Raw genomic sequence first — 27,535 nt, 5'->3', positions numbered from 1 at the left:
TTTTTAATATCAACATCACAGCACACTGAACAAATAGAAATAATAACACTGTGACAGTTCCAAATGATTAGAATATATTTTCTAGTGCCTTTAAAAGGGATCCTGAACTGCTCCCATATCCCCTTCTATTCAGTCTCAGTGAGGTGGTAATCACAGAAGCTTTTTTTTCTGAAAAGACCTCAACAACCTGCCTGAGATAGGGACTCAAACATTCTGGGAAAAACAAATTTAAGTCTCTCGTAGCAATTACCTTTTTAATCTTATTTTTTCATCTTTATCCATCTCATAATCAAGTTAGGACTGCAATGAGTCCTCTTAGTTTTATTCAAGCTAAAGTCAACCTTCAAATTTTCCTTATAGTTACTTGAAATTTTAACTAATAAAAAAGCAATAACATGATTTTTAAAAACTCATCATTAATGTTTTGGCTATCACCAAAAACGATACTTTTTTCCCTCAAAGTAACTGTATCAAAAGAGGGGATCCATCCAACCATTCTCTTCTGCTTATCCTTTTCAGGGTCACGGGAGTGTGATGTGCTATTGTCAGAAGGTGTGCTGTGCCTCCCAGCACAGCCTCAAGAGCATCATAGAGCTGTTTTTAACCCATTACAAGGACTGTTATCTGCTCCTTTGTGCAAGAAGGAATGTCCTGTCCTTACAAATTGACTTCTAACAGGCAACTGGTGTGAATCCAATCAGAAACAGACTTCATGAGGATGTCCTGCAGCCCTCTTGTAGGCCCTGTGCTCCCTGCCCGGGACGGTAGAGCAAGACTGGCATTGGACATGAAACACCAGAGTTGGCAGGTCCACCACCCTGTGCTTTTTACAGATGAGAGCAGGCTCACCCTGAGCACATGTGTAAGATATGAAAAGGTGTGGAGAAAGTTATGCTGCCTGCAGCATCATTCAGCATGACTGGTTTTGGTGGTGGGTCAGTGACGCTCTGGGGAGGCATCTCCACTGAGAGCAACAAAGACCTCTACAGGCTAGTCAACGGCACCCTGACTGCCATTACATATTAAGATAAAATCCTGGGACCCAGGGTCAAACCTTACGCTAGTGCAGTAGGTCCTGGTTTCCTCCTGGTGTATGAAAATGCCTTGTCTCATGTGGCATGAGAATGCAGGCAGTTCCTGGAGGATTAAGGAAGTGATGCCATGGTCTGGTCCCATGCTCATCTTACGTAAATCCAACGGAAGATGTTTTGGGTGTCTTTGAATTCAGCCCTCTGTAGGTTGATCATTTTCATCAGACAATTTGTGTTTGGTATCCTTTCACTCCTTTCACATTACTTAGTCTGTATCAGTATAGATATCCAGCATGATTGCTTCCCCATTAAGATCTGATCTGTTTTTTATGTTTGTAACAGTGTTTGGGCACAAACAGCCCAAACACTGTGGATGGGTCTGGTTCAGTCATTTTTATTAGCAAAGGGGAAGCAGATGGATTTGGGTAGATCCACATCCACAATCAACAAAGGTTAGCATCAGTCTCTCTGGCACAGGCAACCAGGACGTGTTGCATCCAACTTGGGTTTGTTTTGTGTGGCAGCTGTGAAGTTAAATGCAGAAGTTTTCCAACAAGAGTCCACAAAACAATACAGACAATACAAAGTTCTCTTTACAGCAACTCTCTTCTACATTTACACCAGCATTTTGTCTCATTATAGTTAATCTCTCTGTGCTGTCAAGCGTCATTTGTACAGAACCCTCCACAATGTTTAGGACAAAGATGTAATTCTTGTGGCTTTGACTTTCAGCTTTAATTCAAGGGGTTTTAAAATATTTTTGCATGAACTGTTTAAGAATTACACCAATTTTTTATAAACAATCGCCCATTTTCATTGGTTCAAAATTAACAGCACAACTGACTAAGGAGCAGTTTCATGACAAACAAAGCAGGAATAATATTAGTTGATTCAAAGTGTTGTATTTTATAGCTGTTTTATAGCTTTTTACTGTACTTTTTAATGCAATTTAAAATAAAAGACTCAAAGAGATGTTAGTGAGAGATGTCATCATGAGGCTGAAAAACCCAAATAGACCTATAAGAGAGAGTAAAAACTTTAGAAGTGGCCAAGTCAACAATCTAGTGCATTGTGGAAAAAATGAATAAATGCATTGATTAGCTCAGCAACACCAAAAGGCCTGAAAGAAGACACACAGAAGACAGAAGTGCATGACGAACAATTATTTCCCTGGTTATAAAAAAAAAACAAAAAACTTTTAACCAAGTCAAGAAAGCTCATGAGGAGGCACGTGTACCGGAGTCTACGATCACGAGATGAGCAGAAATACAGAGGCTTACAACAAGGTGCAAACTACTGGTTACATCCAGAACTGAAAGGTCAGATTAGACTTCAACCGTAAAACATTTAAGAGCCGTCAGAGTTCTGTTAAAAAAAAAAAAAAAAAAAAAAAGTAGAACAAAACCAGGCGACTAGTGTTCATCAATGGTGTCCGTGTGTTGTAGACTTGAGGCACTAGCTGCAAAGTCAATTTAACCCTTTCTCACATTGCGGTCACTACAGTGGACAGCTATTCAAAGGCAGTTTTCTTGTCTTTGTGTCAGTGTTGATGGTATACTTGCAGATAAACCACTACATATGTCACTCCATACTCTGCCATCCGCTGGTCGTTTAATGTTACTATAGATGTATGACGTGTTTCATTGTAATTATTGTTATTTAACCCTTTCATGCATGAATTATGATAACCTCAATCAGGATTTTTTCTTAAGTATTTTATTAATCTTTTCATGCCTAAAGATTAATAAAAATACTTAAGAAAAAAAATCCTGATTGCGGTTGTCATAAATTCTCATCTCAGCATGTCACGTAAGGCCATTTGTCACATGCTGCCTACGTCTCACCATTAAGCACAACTGCTCTTTAAACATCTGGACCACAGCAATGCTGGCTGCTGATAGAAGAACTTTCCCATTTTAGAGGCCTAAAGATAGTTTTAGGTTGGTTGGTATTAGGAAGTTTGTGGGGAAATTGTGGCATTAGTCACAAGTTCATCAGCCAGGAGAGTGTGGTTTGCCTCCCACTTGGACCTTTGTGTTATGCTCTTGGTTTTGCTTTTTCCCCACTTATTGATTAGTTTCTATTTATTTATATATTTTTTATTTTGCTTTAACTTGCTTTTTAGTTTTAGGCACTAACAAATAGTAGTAGGCACTTAAAGGTCAGGGTTAAGAAAAGGGTTAGGGACCACAGCCCCCCACAACAGTAGCATTGCACTTTGAAAAATGACGAGTTGTCAAAGCTTCATAGGTAATCCACTGCTGCCAAAAGACACGTTGTCTGTTTTGTCAAAAAGCAGAAGCTTTGACAGTATGTCTTAAAAGAAGCCAGAGGCAAACACAGGGAGAGCCGTTCAACGGGACCACATGGCGATGCTCTACAGAGAAAACAACCTTCTTTCCCAACTACAACTGATGGGCACAACACTGGAGAAAAGCTGTTTACTTCCTGAATAGCAAGTGAGTTACCCAAATAAGAAAACAGCCTGAACAATGTTTCTGAGCCAAGAGACACAGTCCATTTCAAATCTGTTTCTCTTTCACTCTGACTCATGTTCTCCCCAGTTGGACGGTACAATAATAACCTCCTCATGACTCTGCAGACAGCAATTTAAAAATGTAAAACATCCAGACACTACGACTCATTCACGAGACGCATGTTCTCCTTGGGAAAAGAATTAAACGAGAAGCCGGCAGATAAAAGATGGAGAGGATTGCAGAGGAAAAACAATGCATGGATGGATGGAAACAATAATGGGAGCTGCTGCAACTGACTGCTAGCGATATGGGAAAAAATACAAGGCACACTGTTAACTGGGAGATCTTCCTCGCTACCACCAAGTACTTGCTCATCAGGCAGTGGTTTCGATTTCTTTCCTGGCCACGTTCCTCGACCACACAATTGTTTATACCATAAAAGCACCAAATGAGGGAATATCTTTTAGAATAATGGTATTATTTTACACCAGAGCTCCATTTAATCAAAGAATCCATGTCAAGATACCCTGAAGCTTTTCTGGTGACTTTTTCTAACACTGCAAACGGGTATATTTTCATAACTCTGAGTATACGTAGGAAAAACACACTTTATATTGTCTTTGCTTTAAAATGTTGCCCATCTGTAGTTCATCTACACAATGCCCATCTACACAATTACAGAACATCAGTTTTTGCTTTGTTAAGTATCCCATTTTTGTGAAAGAAAATGATTTTAGAACTTCTGCAGGAGCCGAACCAGAAGAAGAATGAGAGACAGTTGCAACACAGCATCTAGTGCTCTTACGTAGCCTGGAGTAGCAGTTTTAATGTAAAGGTGCTGTTGTGCTGAAAGGTGTTCAGTGCAAACTTACGCATCGTGCACCGCTGTGATCCCTGAGATTTACTCCAGCCGTGACAGCACTGCCCTCCACAGACATTCACCCTGCAAACACCAAACAAGAAAAGGCAGATAAAACAACTAGAACCATAGAAAGCCAGTTAACGTACATGCTGGCACATAACTTGATGCTATCCCAGCATCACCTCTTTTTCTACATTCTTGCACCTAAACACGTGTGTAATTTGGCAGTCTGGTTTCGTCTTCAAATTTCTTCAGCGTAGGTTTTAAATAAAGAAATGGAACATATTAATGTTTATTTGAATTTTTAACACCTAAAAGTTTGATCTTCATGCACATGTTCCATCATAGTTAGGCAGACGTTTTCCAGACTTGAATGCTCACAGAGGGCTTGAGATGTGGTTTGGCCTCGTGACATTAAGTATGACTGGAAAGGCAAGATTTGTCTGTAAAACAGTGTTTATTGTGGTAAGTTTGTTACACTTAAAAAGCGAACTTGAATCTTAAAGAGATTCACACAGACTTGGTTAAGTTAAACTGTAGGAGCTGGATCAGCTAGAGTTTCCAACAAACATCATCAACAAAGAGAGTGGTTAGGTGATGAAGTTAGTCTTAACCTCTTGAGGAGTTTGAGACACATGGCAGAAGCTTGTAAGACACGGGTCTGTTCAAAACAGGATCAAACTGCACTGAGCCATATATATTTGACAGCTGTAATTTCATACACAGATGAATTACTATTCACCCTTTGAGGTGCAAGCCTTGACTGACGATAAGTAATCCTTACCCTAAAGCTATTAGGGTTTTAAAGAAAAATAAAAAAGACATTTTAGGAAAAAAACTGCAATAATTTCATAGAAAAAAACTCAAGTTTTTTGTGTTTTATAACGTTTTAAATGTACGTGTCATAACTAATGCTGACTTTAAACTTATAGGAACTCAGAGATAGACAGGAGATAGACACCATATCTCTGTTCTATCATCACAGACGATATGACATAGCAGGACAATAAGATTGCACAAGCTAACTGCCATAGTAACAAATTGAGTGCATTAATTAACAATGATGTTTTCACTACCTTAACTGCTACTTTCAGATATTTGGACCAGACTACAGTAATTCTATGAACAGAAGAAATGAGGCCAACAAATGGCACAACTCTGATCTCTTTACTGTGAAGGAACATTTCCAAAGTCAGTCAGTCTTCTAGGCTGTTTACATCCCTCTCTCTGCTAACTAACTGCATACATCATCTTGCTGTAACTGACGACTATCCTGCAACTAGGAAATAATTTGTACTTCCTGACCTCGCTTTCTGTCATTTGTGGAAAATGTATTTGAACCTGTTGACATCAATGCAACAATTTGTTGGGAGAGAGTGAGATAGTGTGTTTGCTCAGGGATGACGTGGCAGAAAGGGCCCAAAAAATATCTGCACTGAGGTCACTCCAGTCTATGAGTGTGCAGTGTCGATCTTTGTTTTTTGTTTTTTTACTGAAAATCACGCAATTACGTCAATACCAATAAAACACCTGATGAGGTTTATTTGCTTGTTGTGTATTATGTGAAGGCGACATGTCTTTTTTTATTTTGCAAGTGTATTCATTAGTTTTCTCCTTTGCAATGGAGAGTCTTTTCCAGCTGACTGCGTTAGCAGTTCTGCGGGAATCCCAGAGGAGGCATGGAGGAGACGCTGGGATTTCAGAGCAAGAGCAGTTCCCGTGACAGTCATGGGGTAACTCTTCACTGATAACTCGTCTCTAGTATCCAGGGAAGAGATACCAGATGACATGGAGAGTGCAGCTTCAGTGCTGAAGGAAACTGTCAAGAAGGTGTTCGATATATCCTCTGGACAGAGAAAAGAGGATAAGAAGAGGTGGTAGTGGAATGAAGAAGTGTAGGAAAGTATCCAAATTAAATGATTAGGAAAAAAAGTGGGGAGATGAAGAAAGTAGACAAGAGAACTGGGAGGGTAGGTATATGCCAAAGAGAGAGTTTTAAAGACAGATGGAAAGATGAACATTTAAGGAATAGAGATAGTCAAGATAGATGAGTTAAATTACCCAGAGGTTAAAAGAGTGCAGGCAGGGTGGAGTGGGCCAAGACGAGTCTCAGCTGATTTTTGACATAAGGACAGCAGCAAAGGGGAACAGGAAGATTTACAAGATGGTAATGAGACCTGTTGTTATTAGAGGTGGGAATCACCATACATCCCACGATACGATATTATTGCAATTTTTAAAAATATTTTGCGATATTCAGATTCTGTACATAAAGGTAAACTTTATCAATATTCATTTTATCTAATATCAAAGTCTCACACTCAGTCTTTCTCTCATTTCAGTCAGTTTTATTGTTGACAAACTGAACGGTTTGTATTACAGTCTAGTCCAACTTAACTGAATGCAACCATCTGGCACAATTATAGCTATTCTGAACTATGCAATTTATGAAAACTATGCAGCCCCTTCAGCAACTGAAGAATTTGAAAGTAAATTAAAACAAAATATAATTTTACATTAAATAAAAAAGTTTTAAACTTAATTAAAATAAAACATGTCTTAAATTAAAATAAGTAAACTGTCATGTTTATTGCTGCCAAAAAACAAGTTAAACACATTTGGACAGTGTCAGGATTCTTGCTCAGAAAAAGGATCGACATGCTCTGAAGTCGGAGCACAAAAACCTTTGTTGTAACAAAATATCGATTTCTGCTGTCCCTGTATCGATACATTATTAGCAAACAAAATATCACGATGCTACACAGTATCGATTTTTTCCCCCACCCCTAGTTGTTATGTATGTTTTGGAGTTGGTGGCACTGACAAAACAACAGGAGGCCAAGCTGGAGGTGGTAGAGTTGAAGATGTTATGATTTCCTTTGTGAGTGAGTAGAAGCGACAGGATTAGATACAAGTACATCAGATGAACAGCTCAGGTTCAGCAAAGTTAAACAGGCAAGGTTAAGATGGTTTGGAATGAGGGGTATACTGGTTATACTGGACAAGAATTTTGAATATGGAAGTGCCAGGCAGGAGAAAAAAGGAAGATCTCAGAGGATGTAGTGGAGGAGGACATACAGAGGGCTGTGTGACACGGGGGTAGGATGAGATGGAGGTTTGTGATCTCTTATTCTTTTTTCACACTCTTTTCCCTCCTCTGGGGGAGACGTAGCCATCGAGGACAGCAGAGGGTTTTTAAGTTCAGCTGAAAAGTCCCGACCCATTCACACATACTGCCAGTGCTGTTTTGCCTTGCATCACATTGTCAGTGATTGCAGACTAATGTGTGTGAAAACTATAACCACTCTTTGCAGTAATTGACCCCAGAGAATGGGGGAGGGGTTTTCATGCGCTCTTAAGAAGCTCCAACATATGAGTCAGCTCTGAAAGAGCTCTGCTTAAGCATTAGTCTATTCTTCCCCATAATTTAGTCAAAAACAGTTTTCAAATCTATCAACACACACTCATGTATAGCACAGGAACAAGGCGTTCACCAGGAAAAGCATGCTGTAAATTATAACTGCAGGAACAGAAACACACTTACAGACTTATTTTGTAACCAAATCAGGTTATGGAGACACTTCGTACTTTGACACACACTTGCAGCCTTGTGTATTCTGGTAAAAATTCAGACTCTTTTCCTTTTGGTAGGGGTGACAGAAATTCACAGCTGAATTTTATTCACTGATTACACATCCCAACATTTTGCCAGGCCACAGAGTGAGCAGCTGAAGCCAGGCGGCGAGACCACACACAGACTGGTGGATTTGTGTTCCCGTACTGGTCGCTTTCCCTCTTTTCATTCTAACCAAAGATTCCTGAGGACACAACTAAACTACTCGACATGTTTAAGCCAACAAACAAACAGATTGAAATCAGCTTCTTCAGCCACTGGTCTGCAGTTTTAATGACTCACGCTTGGCTGGAAACACGCAAGCTTAACATTGTAGTTTACTCTGCATGTATTTGTGCAACGTTTTGTTGTTTAATTCACAGATCTGCTTTTCAAACTGTGGTTTGACTTTACTGATTACCTGAAGTTCAGTTCACACACCAAGCTGCTGGAATGCACGCAGAATGTGGTTTTGGCAGTGTCCTGTTAAAAGTCCTTCCCTGAAAGAGACACTGTACAGATGGCAGCACCTGTCCTAATGACCCCCAAACCATCAATACCACCATAGAAGATGGATATTTTACACTGATAGCAACTTCCAGTTACCTCTAATTTTCTGCCTGTTGTCTAAAGATCCTCCAGTGCTGATTTTCATTCTTGTCCTTTGCACATAAAGATTTCTTCAGTTTCTCTAAAAGACATGAAATCCCTAAATGCTTTTCAGTTTTATGTTGTTTGCACTTACAATCTTTCACAGAGTGGTGATCAGAGATGGGCAGTAACGCGTTACTTGTAAAGCGTTACCGCGTTACTGTAATCCAATTACTTTTTTCAAGCAACGAGTAAAGTAAGGGATTACTATTGCAAAAACGGTAATTAGATTACCGTTACTTTCCCGTAGGAACGCTGCCTTACTGCGTTACTAAAACCGTGATTTTTTTGCGAGAATGTCTCACGACAGTGACGTAAGCGAGTGCGACGTTTGTGACAACAGCTGTGTGCAGATCAACAATGGATCACATATCGAGTGCGGGAGAGAGTATGAGCGTGCAGCGTTTAAAGCGTGGAAGTACTGACCTTACTTTGAGTTTGGTTCCATAAAAAGTGACAAAAACATTAGCGTCCATCGTGTGTGGGAAGAAAACTTCTTTTTACAGCGAAAAAAAACCCTAAACTTCCAAACAAGCACCGAGTGCGCAACGACGTGATGGGAAACTCACAGAGAAACTCGCGGATTCTTCCACTGACCGCTGCACACCTGCACCAGGGTAAACCTCCGCCTACCTACTCCTGCTTTACAGGTGAAAATAGAGCAACAGGACCACTGAGTCTTTGATTTTATTTATTTTCTGCTGTGTTTTACTTGCATCTATTTGAAAGAGTGAGTGTAAACACACACAAAAATATATTTTATGTGCTGGAATGTGCAGAAAATAGGTTTAAACGTTAAACAAATTTCTTCCAGTCAGAGAATGTTGCTTATAATTAAATTTTTGCTTGATGCATAAAGTTAAAAGGTTAAAACTGATAAAACAAGTTAAAAAAAGAGACTTTTCCATTTGATTACATTTTGTATGATGGATTATGCAGAAAAAGTAGAATTGGGCTGAAAGATCTATCACTTTATCACCTCTTCAGGTTGTAAATCCTGTTTTTAAAAAGTAACTAAGTAATTAATTACTTTTGAAAATAAGTAATCAGTAAAGTAACAGGATTATTTTTGGGGGCGGTAATCAGTAATTAGTTACTGATTACTTTTTTCAAGTAACTTGACCAACACTGGTGGTGATACCCTTGCAAACTGTTTTCTGAAAGACTGGATGAATTGTCTTTTTACAGCCTGTAAAAACCTGCTGCTGGAAGGCTACTGCAGGGGCCCAGGCTTGAATTTGCCCTGGGCTTCCCGTGTGTTGTTTCCCTTGCACTCCCTCCCTGCTTTCCCGTCTGTTCTACTGTCCTGTCCAAAATAAAGCCATGTTTAGTGCAACCTGTTGCTAGCTTCAACGTCAAAAGAGGGACATTTGTTTCTTTCACCACTGTGGATCCTGTCACTCTCACCAAGTGACAGCCGGGACAGACTCCAACCCCCTGCTACCCTGTACTGGATGGATGTTCTTACAGGTTAATTTGTCACTCATTTTGTGTGTTGTAGTAAAAAATGTTAAGATTTGGTACTACACTCTAGAGATCAATTTCATTTCAATTCAAATCAGTTCAATGTTATTTATATAACAGCAAATCACAATAACAGTGGCCTCAAAGTGCTTTCTAAGGTCAAGACCCTACAATATCCTGGTACTCGGTGAATAACAAGAACACTGTCCTTTGGAAAATAAGATACAGACCACATCCAGGTCCCATTTAGATGGCACTACTTAAAAATCCCCACACAGAAATGGGCAGGGTCTACATAAATGTATGAACATTTTGTTGTTCATGCTAAATCAGCCCCAGGAGTCAAGCATTAAAAGGCCATCAGTCATGGTACAGACTAATTAGACCCAGTCCACAAAGACCCACAGTTTTATCCGGACAAAGAATGACAACAATATGAGGTATTATGAGAAGCACATCCAAGGGCACAACTCCCCTTGCTCACTAGCAAAGTCCAATCAGAACAGATGTTGGCAGACATGAATACAGCACGGAAAGTGAGCGCTCAGGTTTCACTGACAGTAATCTTAGAAGCACCTGGGTATAAAATCAAGAATGGATGATGAGAACGCTCCAACATGGAGAAGAAGCCTGGAAGCCAGAATCACGAGATTCTGATGAGACTCAAAATGAGAGACGGGTCCTGAATGAATAAGAGGCACAACAAGTTGTACAAAAAGGCAGACCCAACTAGAACTGAAACTGAGCAACACTGGAAGAATATCTGTGAGAAAGGCATTACACACGACCAACACAAAGTGCTTGGTGGACCTAGGAGCAGACCACAGCAACCTCCCAGAACAAGAAGTGGTCAACATCACAATAGCAGACATCCGACAAAGAGACTCCAGATCAACACCAGGGCACAGCTCAGAAGGGCAATGGGAGTAATTGCAGTGTGTCAAAGCACCAGTAATTGGTTGATAGAGCAATACAGAAGAACTTTAACACCTGATTTGAATTGGCTCCAAGAAACCCTACGACTCAACGCCCTGCTCGTGGATCCTGGAGAGCTTGTGTTAAAAACATTCATCAGGTGTTCAGTGGAACTGTGGAAAACAACACTGATTCCAAGGCACACAAGTCACCATCAAGCTTGGAATATACACACTTGATGGTGACTTGATGGCCCACTGCTGTTCTGCATAGAACTAAGCCAGCTCATCACTAAGAGTGGATACAGAGGTAGGCATCATGTAGTGGCCATCAGCCACCTCCTGTACCTATAGGTACCTGTATAGGTATCCCCTTAGAAGGACTGTTTACTAGAGAGCCACCAAGTGTATTTCTTTTAACCAAATCCAATTTCCAATTTTTTGCTGACTGTGTGAATAGTGATTTTTGTAGATTCTGAGTTTTTCTCTAAGAACTCTAATTGACGGCATATACAAACAAAAAACAACTTTTCATTAATATGAAATATAATTGTCATTAAAAAAATATTCAACTTTACATTTTATTTCTCCTAAACAGCAGAAGGTCACAGGATCTTCCCTCACTAATAAAAAACTGAAAATCTATTTCTCTGGTACTGGGAGGAGCTACAAATAGTTACCTGTGAAGGTGACTGTACATCCACTATGAGCTCATATAGTTAACCTTACAAAACAATACCAGGAACAACAGATTTATATCACAAAACAAATGTCCATTACTTACATCAGGACCTTTTCTCTTTTTCACTGGTCTCCAAAAATTTCTGAATAACTGCTTTGATTTTTTGCTCATAATAAGACTGCTAGCTTGTGGCTTCTGGCCTTCATGGTTAGCAGATCTCAAACCCACTGAAACCTCATGGAGGCTGTAGCAGGTCACCTATGAATGTACAAGTTGTGAAAAGCACTTTGAATGTTCATATAGAGTAGAAAAGTGCTTTATAAGAACGAGTTCATTTACCGTTTTCAAATAGTAATTAAGAAATTGCCTCTATGTCTCTACCACCATCAAAACATCACATGAAGGAAAAGACTTGTAAGAGAAACTTGGAGTGTCAATACTAAGATACAGCAAATGGACTGGTTCTCATACAGTATTGGGCTTTTCTAGTCTACCTGAGCACTCACTTTACTACATGCCTTAGTCACACATTCACTTCTTTCTATGCTTAAATGCTTTCTATCTAACATTTACACTCCAGTGGATGTATCAGAAAGCAACGGATATTTGGCCTGCAGAGCAGCCTGGGATCAAACCACCAACCTGCTCTACCTCCTCAGCTACAGCCACCCCAAGTAGCATTGAATCTGCTCTTGCAGCACATGCTCAACGCCATACAAACATGTATGTTCATTGTACCTTTAGTTGTGTCAGTTTTATACTGAAAAACAATTACTACAAAATTGCTTTGTGATTCTGTTGGAATACTGCATCATTAGTGCAGGCAGGCCGAGAAGTCGAACTCAGCCACAATCTCAGATCTCTATGCGAGTCCACATTCAGTGTTTGCTCAGCTGATACCCTTCTACAACTGGTAAATCTCATAGTGCATGCTATTTAGGCAGCTTTAGCCTGGCCATAGTTGCTTTGAATGTGCAAGCCACTTTCCAACCCCCTCTTCCATTTCCTGCTGGTTCAGACATAATCAGTGTCATCACTGTTGTAAGTGGTGCCTGCTCTGTTCTGTGCTAATGCTCTTCTCCTTGGATGCAATCCAGATATTCAGCTGTAATAGCAGGCAAGTCAATGAAGAGTGCCATACCACCAAATACAAATTACTGTGGATAAATACTGTCCTACAACTTACCTGAAATTCATTTAAACTGATCGTGACCTATTAAACAGTTAATACAAATGAGTAGGTCTAGTGTAGCTAAGACAACTCTTGTTCTTATTTAGTATTGTTATTCAATAACAACCTTTACAACCTTGATTAAAGAGTCACAAAGAAATTATATGAGGTCGCTGCCAATAAGAATGATGAGAAAGTGCAACTTGTCTGCTGTTGCGGGTAAAGCAAACTAACAGGACCAGGGTCAGTCAACTTCACCCTGAAGAGGAGAGGCCTAACAAGGCATGACTGGAAGAAACACACCTGTGTGGATATTCCAAGAGGATACTAAGCCTTTGCAACAACGCAGGCCTACACTTAGAGTAACAAAGTGCAGCACGGATTCAGTCACATTCTAACTCTGGAAATAGTCTCAGTTACTGTTATCTGTCTGAAGAGTCGTGTGTTAGCCAGCTAATTTTATTGGGCAATCATCACTGGCCTACTTGGTCCATTAGGCGGGTTAGACGATGTTTGACCTGCGCATTAAGAGAGCAACCAAACTCAAATACACACTGTCAGCTCCTGATAGCGTCAAACAAAAGTCAGCACCTGATGATTGCGGTGTGCTCCTGTGCGCAGGAGAGAGCCGCTTCATGCACAATTGCACAATAAAGTTATGCATACCACTCAGATAGCGCTGTAATATAACCTATAGGTGTCTCGATTTTCTGCTTTTCTAAACTATTTGCTTTAACATAAAAGTTTACAAAAAGTCATGAAATCCATTCCCCGCTAGCAAACCCTGTTTCCCTCTTGACACGGTGCCAGTCTCTTACCCGGACAGCTTCAGGAGCTGCTTCTGGCTCTGTTCCTGCCGGACTGCCGGCTGCTGTGGGGCTGACGCCGCTTGCTTCCCCATCCTGCGGCTCCGGACCTGGCCGCCAAAGTTGGCTGTGAGCTCCACATTATACGTGTGCGGTTGCCCCGACAGGCCGTGAAGACTCGAGATGGAGCTGACTCGCACCCCGCCGTTGGCTCCGGCCGTCCCGGGCCCCGGCCCGGGCTGCAGTACGTACAGCCTCCTGAAGCCGCTCTGGCTCTGCTGCCGCTCCGGTGACACACAAAGCGTGAAGAGAAACATCCCAAAGGAAAGGAAAAACCCCAAATATATCCGAGCCATATCCACACACAATGAAGAAGTAAAGATAAAAGTTTGCAAGGGGGGAAAAGGGTCCAGATTCTGTTCTGTAAAAAAAACCTCCTCACTTCTTACGAGTAAGAAAAACGTGTGTATTCCTCAACATATTCTTGTAGATACGGAATTCCAACCATCAGAATGAGCTAACTTAGCCCTGACAAATTAAAGAGAAATTGTAACGTTGCAGTGTTCCTCGGCTGTAGACGAGCCCGTCGCCCTCCTCTGTCTGCCTGTAGCGCCGAGGCTGTGCGGGCTGCAGCGGGTTTCTCTCAGCCTGTTTGACTTGAGCCAGGAGAGCCCGAGAACTCCAAAAAGTTCCTCCGTTGGAGGTGAACGGTGTCAGCAGCGCGAGCAGCCTGCCTCCAGACGTGACGTCAGGAGGGGGGGAGTCTACACGCCAACCCCGAGAACGTTTGCTTCGAGTTTCTCGGGCCCAAGTTTGTCAGGGGACTCAAACCGAAGCCCCCACCCACACAGACTCACTGACTGACCCACCTCAACACCCACACACATTCTCCAGTTAGGCCTCTCTAAGAACATAATGACTTCCAGTTTAAATGACTAAACTCTAAAATAAATAAGCAGACTGTGTTCAACAAATATTACACATGTTAACTGAGTCATCTCTCAGCAGGTGGCACTGATGGAGACCAGATTAGTAATTATTAAAATATTTTTATATCTTTCAGTGTTTCTCACTTGATTAGCTCCATGACCAAGTCGTAAAAAATGTAGTCTGGATAAATCTGGATTTGGAAATCCCCTCTTTGTGCTGTCCATGATCAAATAAGCTGTTACTTTCACACTGTGTTCCCCCCCAACAACACACACACACTGTGTAGGTTAAAGAATAATATATAGAACATATAATAACATATACAATAATTATTATATCTAACATTACTAGTTTTTCTCTCTCTACACTAAATGATACACATGTTGTATTGGTTGACCAGTCTAAATATTAATTATCATTTAATTAATATTGATACTATATATACAGCAGACTAGGTCCTAGTGTACTTGGAGATGTAAACTGCAATTTTGTGGTGCAGTCCCACAACAAATTGTATTTGGTTTACTTCACTTGTATACTGGCTTATGTATACAGCCTACAGGCTGCCTCAATAATGTGTAATTGTTTTGTGTAATTTTAACTTTGTTTGTTCGTATGTATTTGTCTTGAAATGTGCTGCCTCTTGGCCAGGACTCCCTTGAAAAAGAGGTCTTTGATCTCAACGGGACATTCCTGGTTAAATAAAGGTTAAATAATAAAAATAAAATGTAAAAGCAGTGTCTGTAAAACATATGCAGCTGATGTGCAGACTAACACTCACCTCACTAATGGTTAAAAAACAAAAAACAACACTTTCATTACTAACATAAACCAAATCAAATCTCCTGTGGAGGCACATTCCAAACTTTGGTGTTTGATGCGTGATTTTTAACTGTGAATCATTAGTTGATTCCCTAACGTGAACCTCAGACATCAAACCTTTGAGACTCATAATGGACTGCTGGACTGAGGAAAATATTTCCAAGAAGAACTCACAGGAAAACAGCACAAAGGATATCTTCTTGTTTCTTTGTTCCTGTGCAGCTTTTAATGCGGGGATAAAATACATGGAAAATGTGATCCACGTGATAGCCTGGTTCTAGAACCAGAGCTTTTTTTGTTGTTGGAAAGCAGATTCCTAAAGACGAATATTGAGGCTACAACCAAGCTTAGCCCTGGCTGTCGGGAACCTCTGTGTACTGGTCTGTTCCTATCTTAGAAATATAAGCAATCCTCACAATTTTTGTACATTTATTCAAGCTTAATGCTTCTTCACATCCTGCAACAACAATTTTGGCAATAAAAAATACTGTTGTCTGGCTGTAAAGTTTAATTCTGAATTTGTTAATGTAGACTTGAATATGTCATGTCAGTCATAGTTACTGTGTATTGCTATTTATGACACATAAAAGAAACTTTTTTGTTACAGGTCATGAAAAATATAGTCAAGTCAACATTGTCAGCCACCAGTAGGTGGCCTCTCTTTCTGTTGCCCCACCCAGTGTTGTGTCCAGTGTCGTTTCCACATTTTCAGTGTCTTCTCTTTTTACTTCAGGTGGTCTTTTAGAACAAGGCTCTGTACACACTACACATCTGTAGCCAAAAGCTTCCCTTGCTTCTCCATTGTTCAAATCTTTTTGTTCTTGTAAATTTCCACCAGGAGCATCACAAAAAAACATTATCCATCTAACGTTTTAGCCTTGAAAGGCTAAAACTAGTTGTAGCCTTTCAAGAGCCTAGTCTTCAAATCATTTGACTAAAAACACGATTTATGACACACTTTTTTTTATGTGAGAGGGTGTCTGACTGTTTATGGTCTTTTTGTCTATGGGAGGCATTATTGTCAAATCTACTCATTTCCATGCAAATATATCCATCCATCCAACCATCCATGCAAATATAAAACATTAAATGCATGTCAATTCCTGACTGGTTGAAGACTTTAATCATTTTCCCAGTATCTGCTTTCTTAGGTAACGTCCTAAAGTGTACCTAAGCCTTGTATGGTGTGTGACTTGTTCTATACTTTGCATCTGTAAAAGCTGTGTGACATCACCTGCAGACATTAGCTTCATGAAAAAATGTAGAAAGACTCAGACAGTTGCACCAGACCTAACAAAACACATGTGCTCTGCTGTGGATCAAGGTAATGGACACGTTCCATAAAGAGAAAAGTGAACATCAGCAGACACACATCTGGTTTGGAGAAATTCCATGCACATAGCTGTCTGACAGGTGTAATGCTGTAAATTCAGATATATTCCAAATGTTGTTATCAACTCCTTCTATGCACATGTAGTAGATCATATCTGGATTCAGTCCACCTACTGTGATCTTTGAGTCAGAAAGTATGTGTGTGTTTGAACAAAAAAAAAGACTTGCTTATCGAGCAGTCTCTTTTTATACTAACAGCTGCATTAGTCAGCTTATATTTAACCTGGCATAATTTGTATTCATTCTGTCAAGATAAATATTGTCCTTAACAATGTTGTGGGGATGATCTCTTTTCCACAGAATGCTGGATGAAAGTGACAGCATTTATTTCCCCCAGTTTGTCTCCATGATGGCATTTCTGTCTGACTGTTACAATAAATGATCCCAACCATAACATATGATGCAGAAACAACTGAGCATCACGTTGGGGCAGAAAAGCATCCCCCAAATGAAAATGCATTTTGTCTGTCACAACAGTAATAATATACACTGGTCAAAAAATGAAAGGGAAACGTTGTAATTGTGTAAACTTCTGTGATATTAAACTGGTCCGTTAAGTAGCAGAGGCGTTGTTAATCAGTTTTGTGACCATGCTAGCTTGTTTTTAGCACTCTAGTGCCAGAACTCACTAACATGCTTACTGGATAATAACATGTTGTTCAGAAAGACCTGACACATATAATTGGACAAGTTTTCTATATTCCTGCTACAATAAAAATCTCTGTGCTGTCTTTAAGCTGGCCTTTTAAGATAAGATAAGATAAGATAAGATAAGATAAGATAAGATAAGATAAGATAAGATAAGATAAGATAAGATAAGATAAGATAAGAGAACTTTATTAATCCCTCGGGTGGGTTCCTCTGGGAAATTCAGTTTCCAAAAAAGCACAGCAACGACCGAAGTTACAGTTACAGAATGTTATATATATATATATATATATATATACACACACACACACACACACACACACACATATAAATACAGAGACAAATATAAATAAAATATACGAAGGGGATAAATAGAATAAATAGGAATAAAAAATAAAAATACAAGTGAATTGCACATTTCAAGTATTGAGGTCTATTGCACCGTTGACTATTTACAAAGGTATTGCACAGTGAGGTGAAGAGGCACTACAGCTTAGTTGTTCCCCCCTCCTTTGTCCTCCTGTTTCCCCTCCCTCTCCCCTCCAGAGAGGAGTTAAACAGTCTGATGGCGTGTGGGACAAAGGAGTTTTTAAGTCTGTTAGTTCTTGTCTTGGGGAGAAGCAACCTGTCACTGAACAGACTCTTCTGGTTGTTAATGGCCGTGTGCAGAGGATGCCTGGCATTGTCCATAATGTCCAGCAGTTTTTTTAGTGTCCTTTTCTCTGCCACTGTCACCAGAGTGTCCAGCTTCATGCCAACCACAGAGCTAGCCTTCCTGATTTTCCAGCCACTGCAAGGATTTCTTGTTGACAGCCAGTGCGATGCACTGAGGCTTCCGCCCCAAACTCAGCACTCTGAGGCTATGAAAGGATTTCAGACAGTAAATGAACTGAGGGGCTGCACCAAGGCCCGATATACTTTGGTAGATTCCAGGAATTAAAATATTTAACCCAAAGCTAGAAGAATATATTCCCCTTGAAGGCACAAGGGGGAATTAATTTATTTCATGTGCACAAATCCCCACAACCACTCCCTTAAGTGCACCATTTTCCACCACATCACGCCAGTGGACACACAAAGTTGTGGGTGTAACATGATTTCATTATTAACTGATTCCACAAAAATTATAGCAAGGCTGATTTCTTTCATCTATTGCTACATTTGATTGCAGACGTCTTCTGCTTGCTTTGGTGGCATGAGAAAGTTTCACACATTTTACCAAAAGATTTTCCACAACACTGAAAGGTGATACTCAACAGAACCCAGAAACACATGTTTGAGAAAGAGGGTGGAGGCCATACTGTAGAAGTTGTTTGCCGAAACCAGTGGAAAAGGTTTGAGTGATGAGTTATAGCCATGATTTCATGATAATCATAGATGATGGTGATGCAGTGTTTTCAGATCTTTTTCATCCAAATACTGTTTTCTTAGTTCCTTCTCACAAGGATGTGACAGAAAGATCTGAGGAAGGGATGCAAGGACAACCATTCAACTTCATCCAGATGTCTGTTGAGTGGAGGTGGGGAGGTCATTTTTGATTATTATCACCATGGAAACACATGCAGTAACAGGTTCATTTTAACTTATCTCTTACGGCCTCACAACGATGGACTGATTCTTATATAGTGCTTTTCTACTCTCCCGCAGCACTCAAAGCGCTCTATACAACATGCCACATTCACTGACTCTAAACTGAGTGCTTTTCTAACAACATTCACACTCTGATGGATGCATCGTAGAGCAACTTGGTATCGAAGTCAGCCCATGCAGACTGGAGGAGCCACCAACCTTCCGATCAGTAGGTGACCTGCGCTACCTCCTGAGCTACAGCCACACCACTGTAGTACATGTACTATAGTTAGGCTGCCATAAACCCAATGTGTATTTAGCCTTGCTAAACATAAAGACAACTGCAATGTGTATAAGAATGGAACAAACAGCCCATCAAGCACATGTCCTAGCAGACTGACCAGACAGGGTCAGCATACCAAACAAGCACACTCATTTACAGAATTTCTAAAACCACAATTGTTTCCAGTTGACCAGAAAATAGATATATCACACATGCATATTAGAGTGAGAGAGCACATTTTCACATAAATGTTAACGATGTTTCAACACTTTACAAAAAACCCCACAAACTACTCACCCATCAAAACTTGGTCTTTTGGGCCTCCTGCTCAACAAAGACATTAACAACAGTTCTCTGGTGCAAATTCCTGGCGATATATACATGCTCCCTCCTCTTTTGAATACCACTTTTGTTTGATTGTGCATAATTTATAATGCCACTCTGCTTACGAACTACTCTGTAAGAGCTTGCCAAAAAAGCAAATTGTTAAATAATTGTTGTCAACATGTTCACGCGCATTTTCCACCAAATACAAAGAGGAATGCCAGGAAGAACAACTGATGTACTTCCCAGCATGTCCCACATCCCTCACCTCTACCCCTGCCATCAAAACCTTTCAGAAGGTCGCCTATTTTAAATTAGTTCAATGGAAAAATGATGTTGAGGATATATCTGCAAAGGATGTGCACTCCTCAAAAAAACAAACAGCATGCATGCTTTTAAAGGAATTAAGGAATTGACCGACCTCCACACTTGCCTGTTATAAATCCAATAGAACACCTCTGGGATGTTAATATTTGGTCTATCCGACACCACCAGGCTGCACCTCCAATTGCTCAGGAGTTCACTGATGTCTGAGTCTAAATGTGGGAGGAGAACCATGTAATGACACAACCATTCGTTGTCTCATTAGGCCAATGCCCTGATGTTGTCAGTCATGCATACAAATGTGTGGGGGCCATACAAACTGCTCAGTACCATTATGAGTGGCTGCAATGAAATTTCTAGACAAAGGACTAGTGTAAAACAAAAAATTTTTACTTTGGGTTTCAAGAAGTCTTTGAATTTGGCTCTCTGTAGGCTGACCATTTTTATTTCCATCAAAAATATGCCCCCCAACATTCGTGAGATCTGATATGTTTTCAAATTGTCCCTTTAATTTTTTTGCTTAAAAAGTAAATGGACAGTGTGTTTCTTCATTCATCAGTTATCCAACCAGGTTGACTGGTTGGATAACTGAAGTTAACAACCATCAATATTACAACCTTTTAATTAAAACATAGGTTTACAATCAATCAAGTTAACTGTGTCTTCCCGCTAACCTTTGTTGAAAATGTGATTTATGTGATGCTGAGCAGGTTATCTCAAGTATGTGGCTTATTTTGGTGACACTGTTGAGCTAATGTGATTAAATTATAAATATATTGTAATTTAATCACAATTTAATATATTGTGATTAAACTATCATGCATTGGTGTGTAGGGCTGTTATATGCCTTATGGGGATACTGCTGACACATGACAAATTGTTGTGTTTATATATCAACCTTTTAGCCTGTGACAAAGTGGATGAGCAGTTGTAATACTCTCCACTTGTCCAGAAGTGCTGACTTTTTGCACATTATGCACATTATTCTCTCTGTCTTTTTATTTGCTATCATTTGCTATTGTCAAATTAACATTGCTGCACTTACTATCCCGGCTTTGTTTGTGTAAGCCTCCTGTTGCTGGCAAAACAAACATTCAGCAAATTAAAGCAAATGCTGGAGCCTGGATCTCCTTCATCTGAGCATTCATGCCCTGGAGGACGGGGCTATGGCTCCCCACAACTCTAGCAGATACATGTAGGAACCTTTTAAAAACAAGCGTGTCCATGCTCACAGGTGTACACACAGGTGCTCACAGACACAAACTACACCCTTTTTGGCTCCTACCTCAAAGCACACTGTGCGCCGTCAATTCTACGTGCTGCACAATAATATACAATATTTAGTATTTACTTTTATATTCACATAGATCATCGCGATGATGTTGTTTATTATATTGCTTTTTTTTTTTGCTTGTTTTTACCACCGTTCCTCTTCCCCGCTGTTTTTCTTTCCCTATACCTCTCTTTCTTTCCCCCTTTTCTTTCCCCCAGTCATGTCTGTCCCGTGTGTAGCAAGTGAAACTAAAATAAAATAAACAATAAAAGCAAAGGTGAATCAAATAGACCAATACGGCAAGGCTGTAAATCTGTTGGGCATCTTTCTTTGCCTTTAGACAATAATTCTGATGGCAAAAGAACCAAACGGGACAGGAAAAAAAAAAAGGATACAAAGGGATTTGCAAAATATTTTTTCTTATATAGAGCCATTTAGTTGCGTAAATGTGTTAATCAGAAGAGTGGGGAGCTTTAGGTAATTCATTCAGTTGTGTTGAGTTTTAAATTCTAGCTAGTGGTACTGGCTAGACTAACTGAAGGGAAATTGATAGCTCTATTTAAAGTCTCTGCTTGATTCACGAGAGGTGAGCTGTGTTACCAAATCCATGTGTTGTTGAGTTTTGTTAATTAAGTTGATTCAGGGGAAGTTTTGTTAAATTTCACATATGTGAAACTTGTGTATCTTATATGTGTGTATGTATGTGTATATATATATATTTATATATGTGTGTGTGTGTGTGTGTGTGTGTGTGTGTGTGTGTGTGTGTGTGTGTGTGTGTGTATATATATATATGATGGGGGTATCATATAATCACATAGGAGAAGAATAAAAAGCCTGATGACCTTCTCTACAAAAACAGTTAAACGTTATGATTGAATCATATCTGTTATTAATCTCTGTCTCTGTTCCACAGCACGTCTTTATCCTGTCTTCCTTCTCTCTCCCCAACTGGTTGTGGCAGATGGCCCCGCCCCTCCCTGAGCCTGGTTCTGCCTTCCTGTTAAAAGGGAGTTTTTCCTCCCCGCTGTCGCCAAAGTGCTTGGTCACAGGGGGTCATATGACTGTTGGGTTTTTCTCTGCATGTATTATTGTAGGGTCTACCTTACAATATAAAGTGCCTTGAAGCGACTGTTGTTGTGATTTGGTGCTGCATAAATAAAATTGAATTGAATGCTACTGTAATTCTAAACTGCTTATAATGCAACTATTTAATTCTATTAATTTTATCTACTTTATATTGCTTTGAATTTATGAATGTATTGCTTTTTTAAACATCTGTTCTTTTCAGTTATCAGCTTGTTTAATAATTAGTGAAGCAATTCGAACTGCACTAGCTTGAATGAAGGGTTCTGTACAAAAAAGTTTTAGAACTTTTCTGAATTATTAATCAAACATGATACAAAAGACACAGAACAATAATATCACTACACTGGATCAAATTGCAATTTAATATTTAGTAGAGAAACACCATATAAGAACCAGTTGATTTACACAATTTCAAGAAAACAATACCTTCTGGGATGCTGTAAACATTTGTTTTTCAAGTGCAAGTGACAGATTTTGTTGTTGCTTCTTTTGAGAAGAGATTTTGTCCAACTGAAATAAAATCCCTGCCGCATGAACTAAAGTGTGAGGTAATGGGAGTTTTGTGAATGCTGACATCAGCTTTGCAGCCCCTGCTGAGAAATACCAGGAATTCTGGGAGCGTAAGTCTGGCACGAAACAATCAAACTTGTGTTTTCTTTTATCAAAGCTGTCCTCTGGGTGATGACAGAACAGCAGCAAATCACTCTTGTGGACTTTATCTAATAATAGCATTTGGTAAATTTACAATCATATTAGGAAGATTAGTCACCAGTGCTGAGAGATCCTGTGGGTGTGATATAATGTGGTCATGAATGATGATCCAGAGCCTAAAATAGGTCATTTCTTCTTGCCATTTTTATTTAATAACTGGAGTGAGGCTGGAAATGTGGATTCAAACATGAATATTAGCTCAGAGAATTTACCATGAAGACAACTGTCAAAGTGCAATCATCAACATTTTACATTGTCACAGTGCTCCACTCCCTCATGCGAGATCATCCATTTATAGGGGCCTTTAAGTCCTTACCCATATGGAAAAGATATATATAAATCTTATAAAGTTTGTATCTGTCTTGTGTGAAACTTGTATGAAAAGCATATAAAGTGAAAACAGATATAAGATCCCTTGAAAAATTATATAATGAAACTTGTATGTTTTGGGTACTTACTAAAACAATGTATGAAAGTAATGAGAAAGTGGCCACTTTCATGAGTAAATCATGTAAGCCTTATATGATGATTTATATCACATATAAGTTTTTACTATTTCTTTTCCGTATGGGTATCGCTGTGGTAATACTTTCAAAACAGAGGTTCTGGCTCTTGTGACAAATGGGCAGAGAAAAATAAAACACGAGCTCCAATACAGTGAAAAAAGAAGGGAGATAAAAAACCTGAGCAATGTCAAGGTCATTTTCCTTCTAGTTGAGGAAACAAATGGTGGTCTCCTCCCTGTATGAACTGCAGGGCAATGGGATGCGTGTGTGTGTGCTCACCATGTCGGATGAGTTGGGAAATGATCTCGCAGAGCATCAGAGCATGGCTCATGGTTTTTAATAGCCTTTTTATTAGTGAGAACACAATGAGTGGAGGTGGTGTTCGAGAGCTGAGTACTAAACTTAGGTAGTTAGGAGATTAAAGGGAAAGGTAAGTCTGCTTCTCTAGTATACAATTCTTCTTTATGCAACCAATTCTTTAAGAGATAAGACTTGGTGTTAGGAATTTCATTTAAATATTCATGAAGGACGGAAAAAGTCAATCATTTTGAGTTATTCTAGAAAGAACTTACACTGCAGCTACAATATCAAAACAACTCCGATATAATAAAACATTCTGCTTGGATGTTTTTTTAATTGCTGCCATTTATGTATCTATCACTTTGTTGCTGACATAAGCACCTTAATAGCAGCCTCGCCTTTCTTAATATGAGTCACTGTACTGTTGTGCTACTGTTGTGTCTTTTGGATCATTTCTTTAATGTAAATCTATAGAAAATAATTTGACTTCAGCTTTGATGTGTACATTTATAGTAGCCTACTTTACTAATCTGTTAGTTACTATTGTATAAAGCGCTTTGAGTGCTCGAGTAGAAAAGCGCTATATAACCAGTCTATTTTCCATTTACCAACTAGCATGTAAAGTTTATGTATGCAAGTTGTTAAGCTAGTGGCAGTTTATAAAATAGCACACAACTACCTCATACAAATCTAGTCTTAGCAACTATTTGGATACATACATGTGTTATTGGCTGAAAGGGGAAGACAAGACAAACACCAATACATCCGTTTGTTTATTCCAGGCTGGTTAAGATCAGTGCCATTTCCTAGTTGACTATAAAATTATTTTAGCACAAATAGAGCTATATTGGCTTCCCTTCATTTATTCAAAATCCTGCTCCTCACATACAAGGTCTTGAATAACCAGCCCCCATCTTATCTTAATGACCTTATAGTATCATATCACCCCATTAGTGCACTTCCCTCTCGAACTGCGGATTTACTTCAGATGAGGTAGGGCTGGATCAGGAGACCCTGAATCCTTCCTTATTTATGCTGCAATAGGTGTAGCCTGCTGGGGAATCAGTCACCTTTCTCACTCACTGTGTGTTAATAGACCTCTCTGCACTGAATCGTCACTTGTTATTAATCTCTGGCTCTCTTCCCTGTCTTCCTCCCCTCACCCAAACTGGTCGTGGTGGACGGCCATCCCTCCCTGAGGCTGGTTCTGCTGGAGGTTTCTTCCTGTTAAAAGGGAGTTTTTCTTTCCCACTGTCGTGTTTCCCAGTGCTTGCTGATAGTGGGTATAAGTACAATGAAACTGAACTAAATAGGTATAAAAAAAACGAAAGAGCCTAGATTTAATATTTTTAGAGTATGCATTTTGAAATATGTCCGACAAAGAAGTTGGAATAGAGGCTCGATTTTTCTTCCATGTTCTGTTCTGCAGAAATTACCACAATGGGTACAGTAACCTACTGTATCAATCACATTTTTACAATCTAGGTCTATTTCTTTTACTACATTTACATGTGTCTCTTCAGTGGATGAGAGAGGGATCTAAATATTTACAGATACAGATGACCTAAAGCTGCATCCTGTCCCGAGAGCCTATTCTGTATGGATGCAGCTTCAAAATCTGTCAACTGATCACTTTGTTTATCACAGATAAAGGTGATTTTATCACTTCATTTTCAACAACAAAAAAATCAAAGCAAGCATTCAAATTTTTAACACTGTATTTTAAGATGCCACCCAGTGAGTGTTTACATTTCAAAGTGGACATAAAGGTATGAAAATAGGATTACAAATTCAGTCCTTTGGCTTGCTTTATTTAACAGGTTCAGTAATACACTGTGATGATAAATGCAGGTGTAGAGCTGGTTTGGGTCTTTATTACTCAGTCTTACTGAGGACCCCTGAGAACCAAAGGTTGTCTCTTTTGCCACAAAAGGGGCATATTAGAGATGGATGGTCACTGTGACTGGTTACGCAGCTTCCCACTCAGATCTTGCAGCTCGGTGATGACTTGCTCCACAGCAGTAACGCCGTCCTGCAGCTCAGCATGGATCCTCCCTGTGGCCACGTCTGTGTGGATTTGCTGGAAGACGATATACAATGGAAGAGTCAAGTATAAAGTCATTAATGTTAACTTATACCACTGAGAAGAACGACTTAACAACCCAAACGCCTGTGTCTAAATCTTCACGTCTGACATTTGTCTTGATCGCCTGCTGGAGGAGTTTGTTCAGGCAGAACAGATGCTTTGAATGGTGTCACAACCTGGTAAAGACTTTGTGTCAGGCTGCATGCTGACAACATCTGCATGAGCATGTGCTGCCGTCATCACTTACTGAGTGAAGACCACGAGCTAAAGAGGTTCCAGATACCTTATTGTTATTTTGCAGTTTAAAATAATCCTTATTTATCTTCTACTAGGCCTTGATGCAACCATTGACTTCACCCTGTGTCTGATGAAAGTAATTTAGTCTTGCCCCCTTTAAGGTCTGCATTTCTTCAAGCCAACTTTTCTTCTGATTGGCTGCCCATGGTGAAGTGAGGCAGGAAGGTGTGGCTTTCTTGCTCATAGCCAAAGCTGTACACCTAGAATGACCATATAAGGATGCCCATTCTTACTAATATCATGGAGAGCCAAGAACAGAAAGAAAATGAATCAGTGATCATAGCACTCCTAAACCTAAGCTTTTACTTATATGGATGGTATGAAAATGTACTTATCTTTTAATATCAGCGTTGGTATACAACATACATTAAATGTCCGTAAACAAAGGGAAATGCAAAATAGGTGCAAACAAGGTTTAGTGTTTAATTTTTCAGGGCAGGTCAGAAGTACTTGACAAGCAGTAGGAACAACCCGAAAACATCACTGAAAGAGGTCCTATAGGAGCAATTGCTACAGTAAGAACACACACAGTAGGACAGGCTAAACTCAATCCTCCTCCTAGTTCCTGATCAGGAAAACTGTCTATAAAGTGAGGCAGATATCTGCTTCGTGCTAAGTGGGGGTCTCTTAATGTTACCTTGGCTTTGGTGGCCAGACTCCTGAGACTGAGGCGTGTAGAGGAGAGTATCTGAAGAGCTTCTGCTGGATTACTCTTCTTCACACTGCAACTGAGTGCCACTGTGATGCAGAGAAAGAGAGACTTAGAGAATGCAGGGAAAAGCTTCTGCATCTGCAGAAGCAGCATTTAGAAAGTCAGAAATCAGATTTATTACCATGGTAGTTAATTCTTTGGGACAACCGTGCACAAGCGCAAATATCAAATATAGGAATCCTAAAGGTGTCTTCCAAAACCCTCAAAAGTGTTGCATTTCATTGCTTGTGTGAGCTGTATCACTGGAGGGTGTTTGGACCATTTTGCAACCCACAAGTATGCCCCCAACATGGAGGGGATTAGGAGGAGATTAAAGGGATTAGAAAGAGTTCAACCAAGACCTGTAGTCGAGTAACAGCAACACATTTTCTAAACTCACTAGGAAGTACTATTTTGCTATCTTTTCTCTAAGCCCTCTCCATTTATTCTTCTGTCTTTAAACAAAATCAAAATCTAATCCTACAGATGGTAACACTCGAGTTATTCTCCATTTCAGATTGATTGGGCATTTCTACTGTATAACAGTGTCCAGCTCATTTTTTGGCGAATGTTTACCTCTATTTGAGTATTTCATAGAGTGTGTATATAATCAACTCCT

The 27,535-nt window shown here is 39.7% G+C and overlaps 2 protein-coding genes across 10 annotated transcripts in view; both read right to left on the bottom strand.

Annotated features, from left to right (window-relative positions):
• Positions 1-14,509, bottom strand: part of ltbp1 (latent transforming growth factor beta binding protein 1) — a 132,830-nt gene extending 118,321 nt beyond the window's left edge. For 3 of the 7 annotated variants that reach the window (XM_026190474.1, XM_026190476.1, XM_026190475.1), the window contains exons 1-2: positions 13,684-14,509; positions 4,381-4,451 (exon numbers count right to left, since the gene is read on the bottom strand). In XM_026190474.1, coding sequence (XP_026046259.1) covers positions 4,381-4,451; positions 13,684-14,027 — 415 coding nt within the window. In that variant the 5' untranslated portion in view covers positions 14,028-14,509. Of the gene's footprint in view, positions 1-4,380; positions 4,452-13,683 lie in introns of those variants that run through there. The other 4 variants (XM_026190477.1, XM_026190479.1, XM_026190478.1 and 1 more) reach the window with 2 other exon arrangements.
• Positions 14,510-25,542: 11,033 nt separating this feature from the next.
• Positions 25,543-27,535, bottom strand: part of ttc27 (tetratricopeptide repeat domain 27) — an 83,784-nt gene continuing 81,791 nt past the window's right edge. Inside the window, exons 19-21 of one of the 3 annotated variants that reach the window (XR_003274292.1) lie at positions 26,863-26,963; positions 26,286-26,425; positions 25,856-25,922 (exon numbers count right to left, since the gene is read on the bottom strand). Coding sequence is in view for 2 of the 3 variants with exons in the window: in XM_026190483.1 (XP_026046268.1) it covers positions 25,797-25,922; positions 26,863-26,963 (227 nt within the window). In the remaining variant the exon portion in view is untranslated. Of the gene's footprint in view, positions 25,923-26,285; positions 26,426-26,862; positions 26,964-27,535 lie in introns of all 3 variants that reach the window. The other 2 variants (XM_026190484.1, XM_026190483.1) reach the window with 2 other exon arrangements.

The sequence above is a fragment of the Astatotilapia calliptera genome, chromosome 13 (genome assembly GCF_900246225.1).
Source record: "Astatotilapia calliptera chromosome 13, fAstCal1.2, whole genome shotgun sequence".
Classification (NCBI taxonomy): Eukaryota; Metazoa; Chordata; class Actinopteri; order Cichliformes; family Cichlidae; genus Astatotilapia; species Astatotilapia calliptera.
The sequence above is the reverse complement of the archived record's forward strand: the minus strand, read 5'-3'. Positions and strand labels throughout refer to the sequence as shown.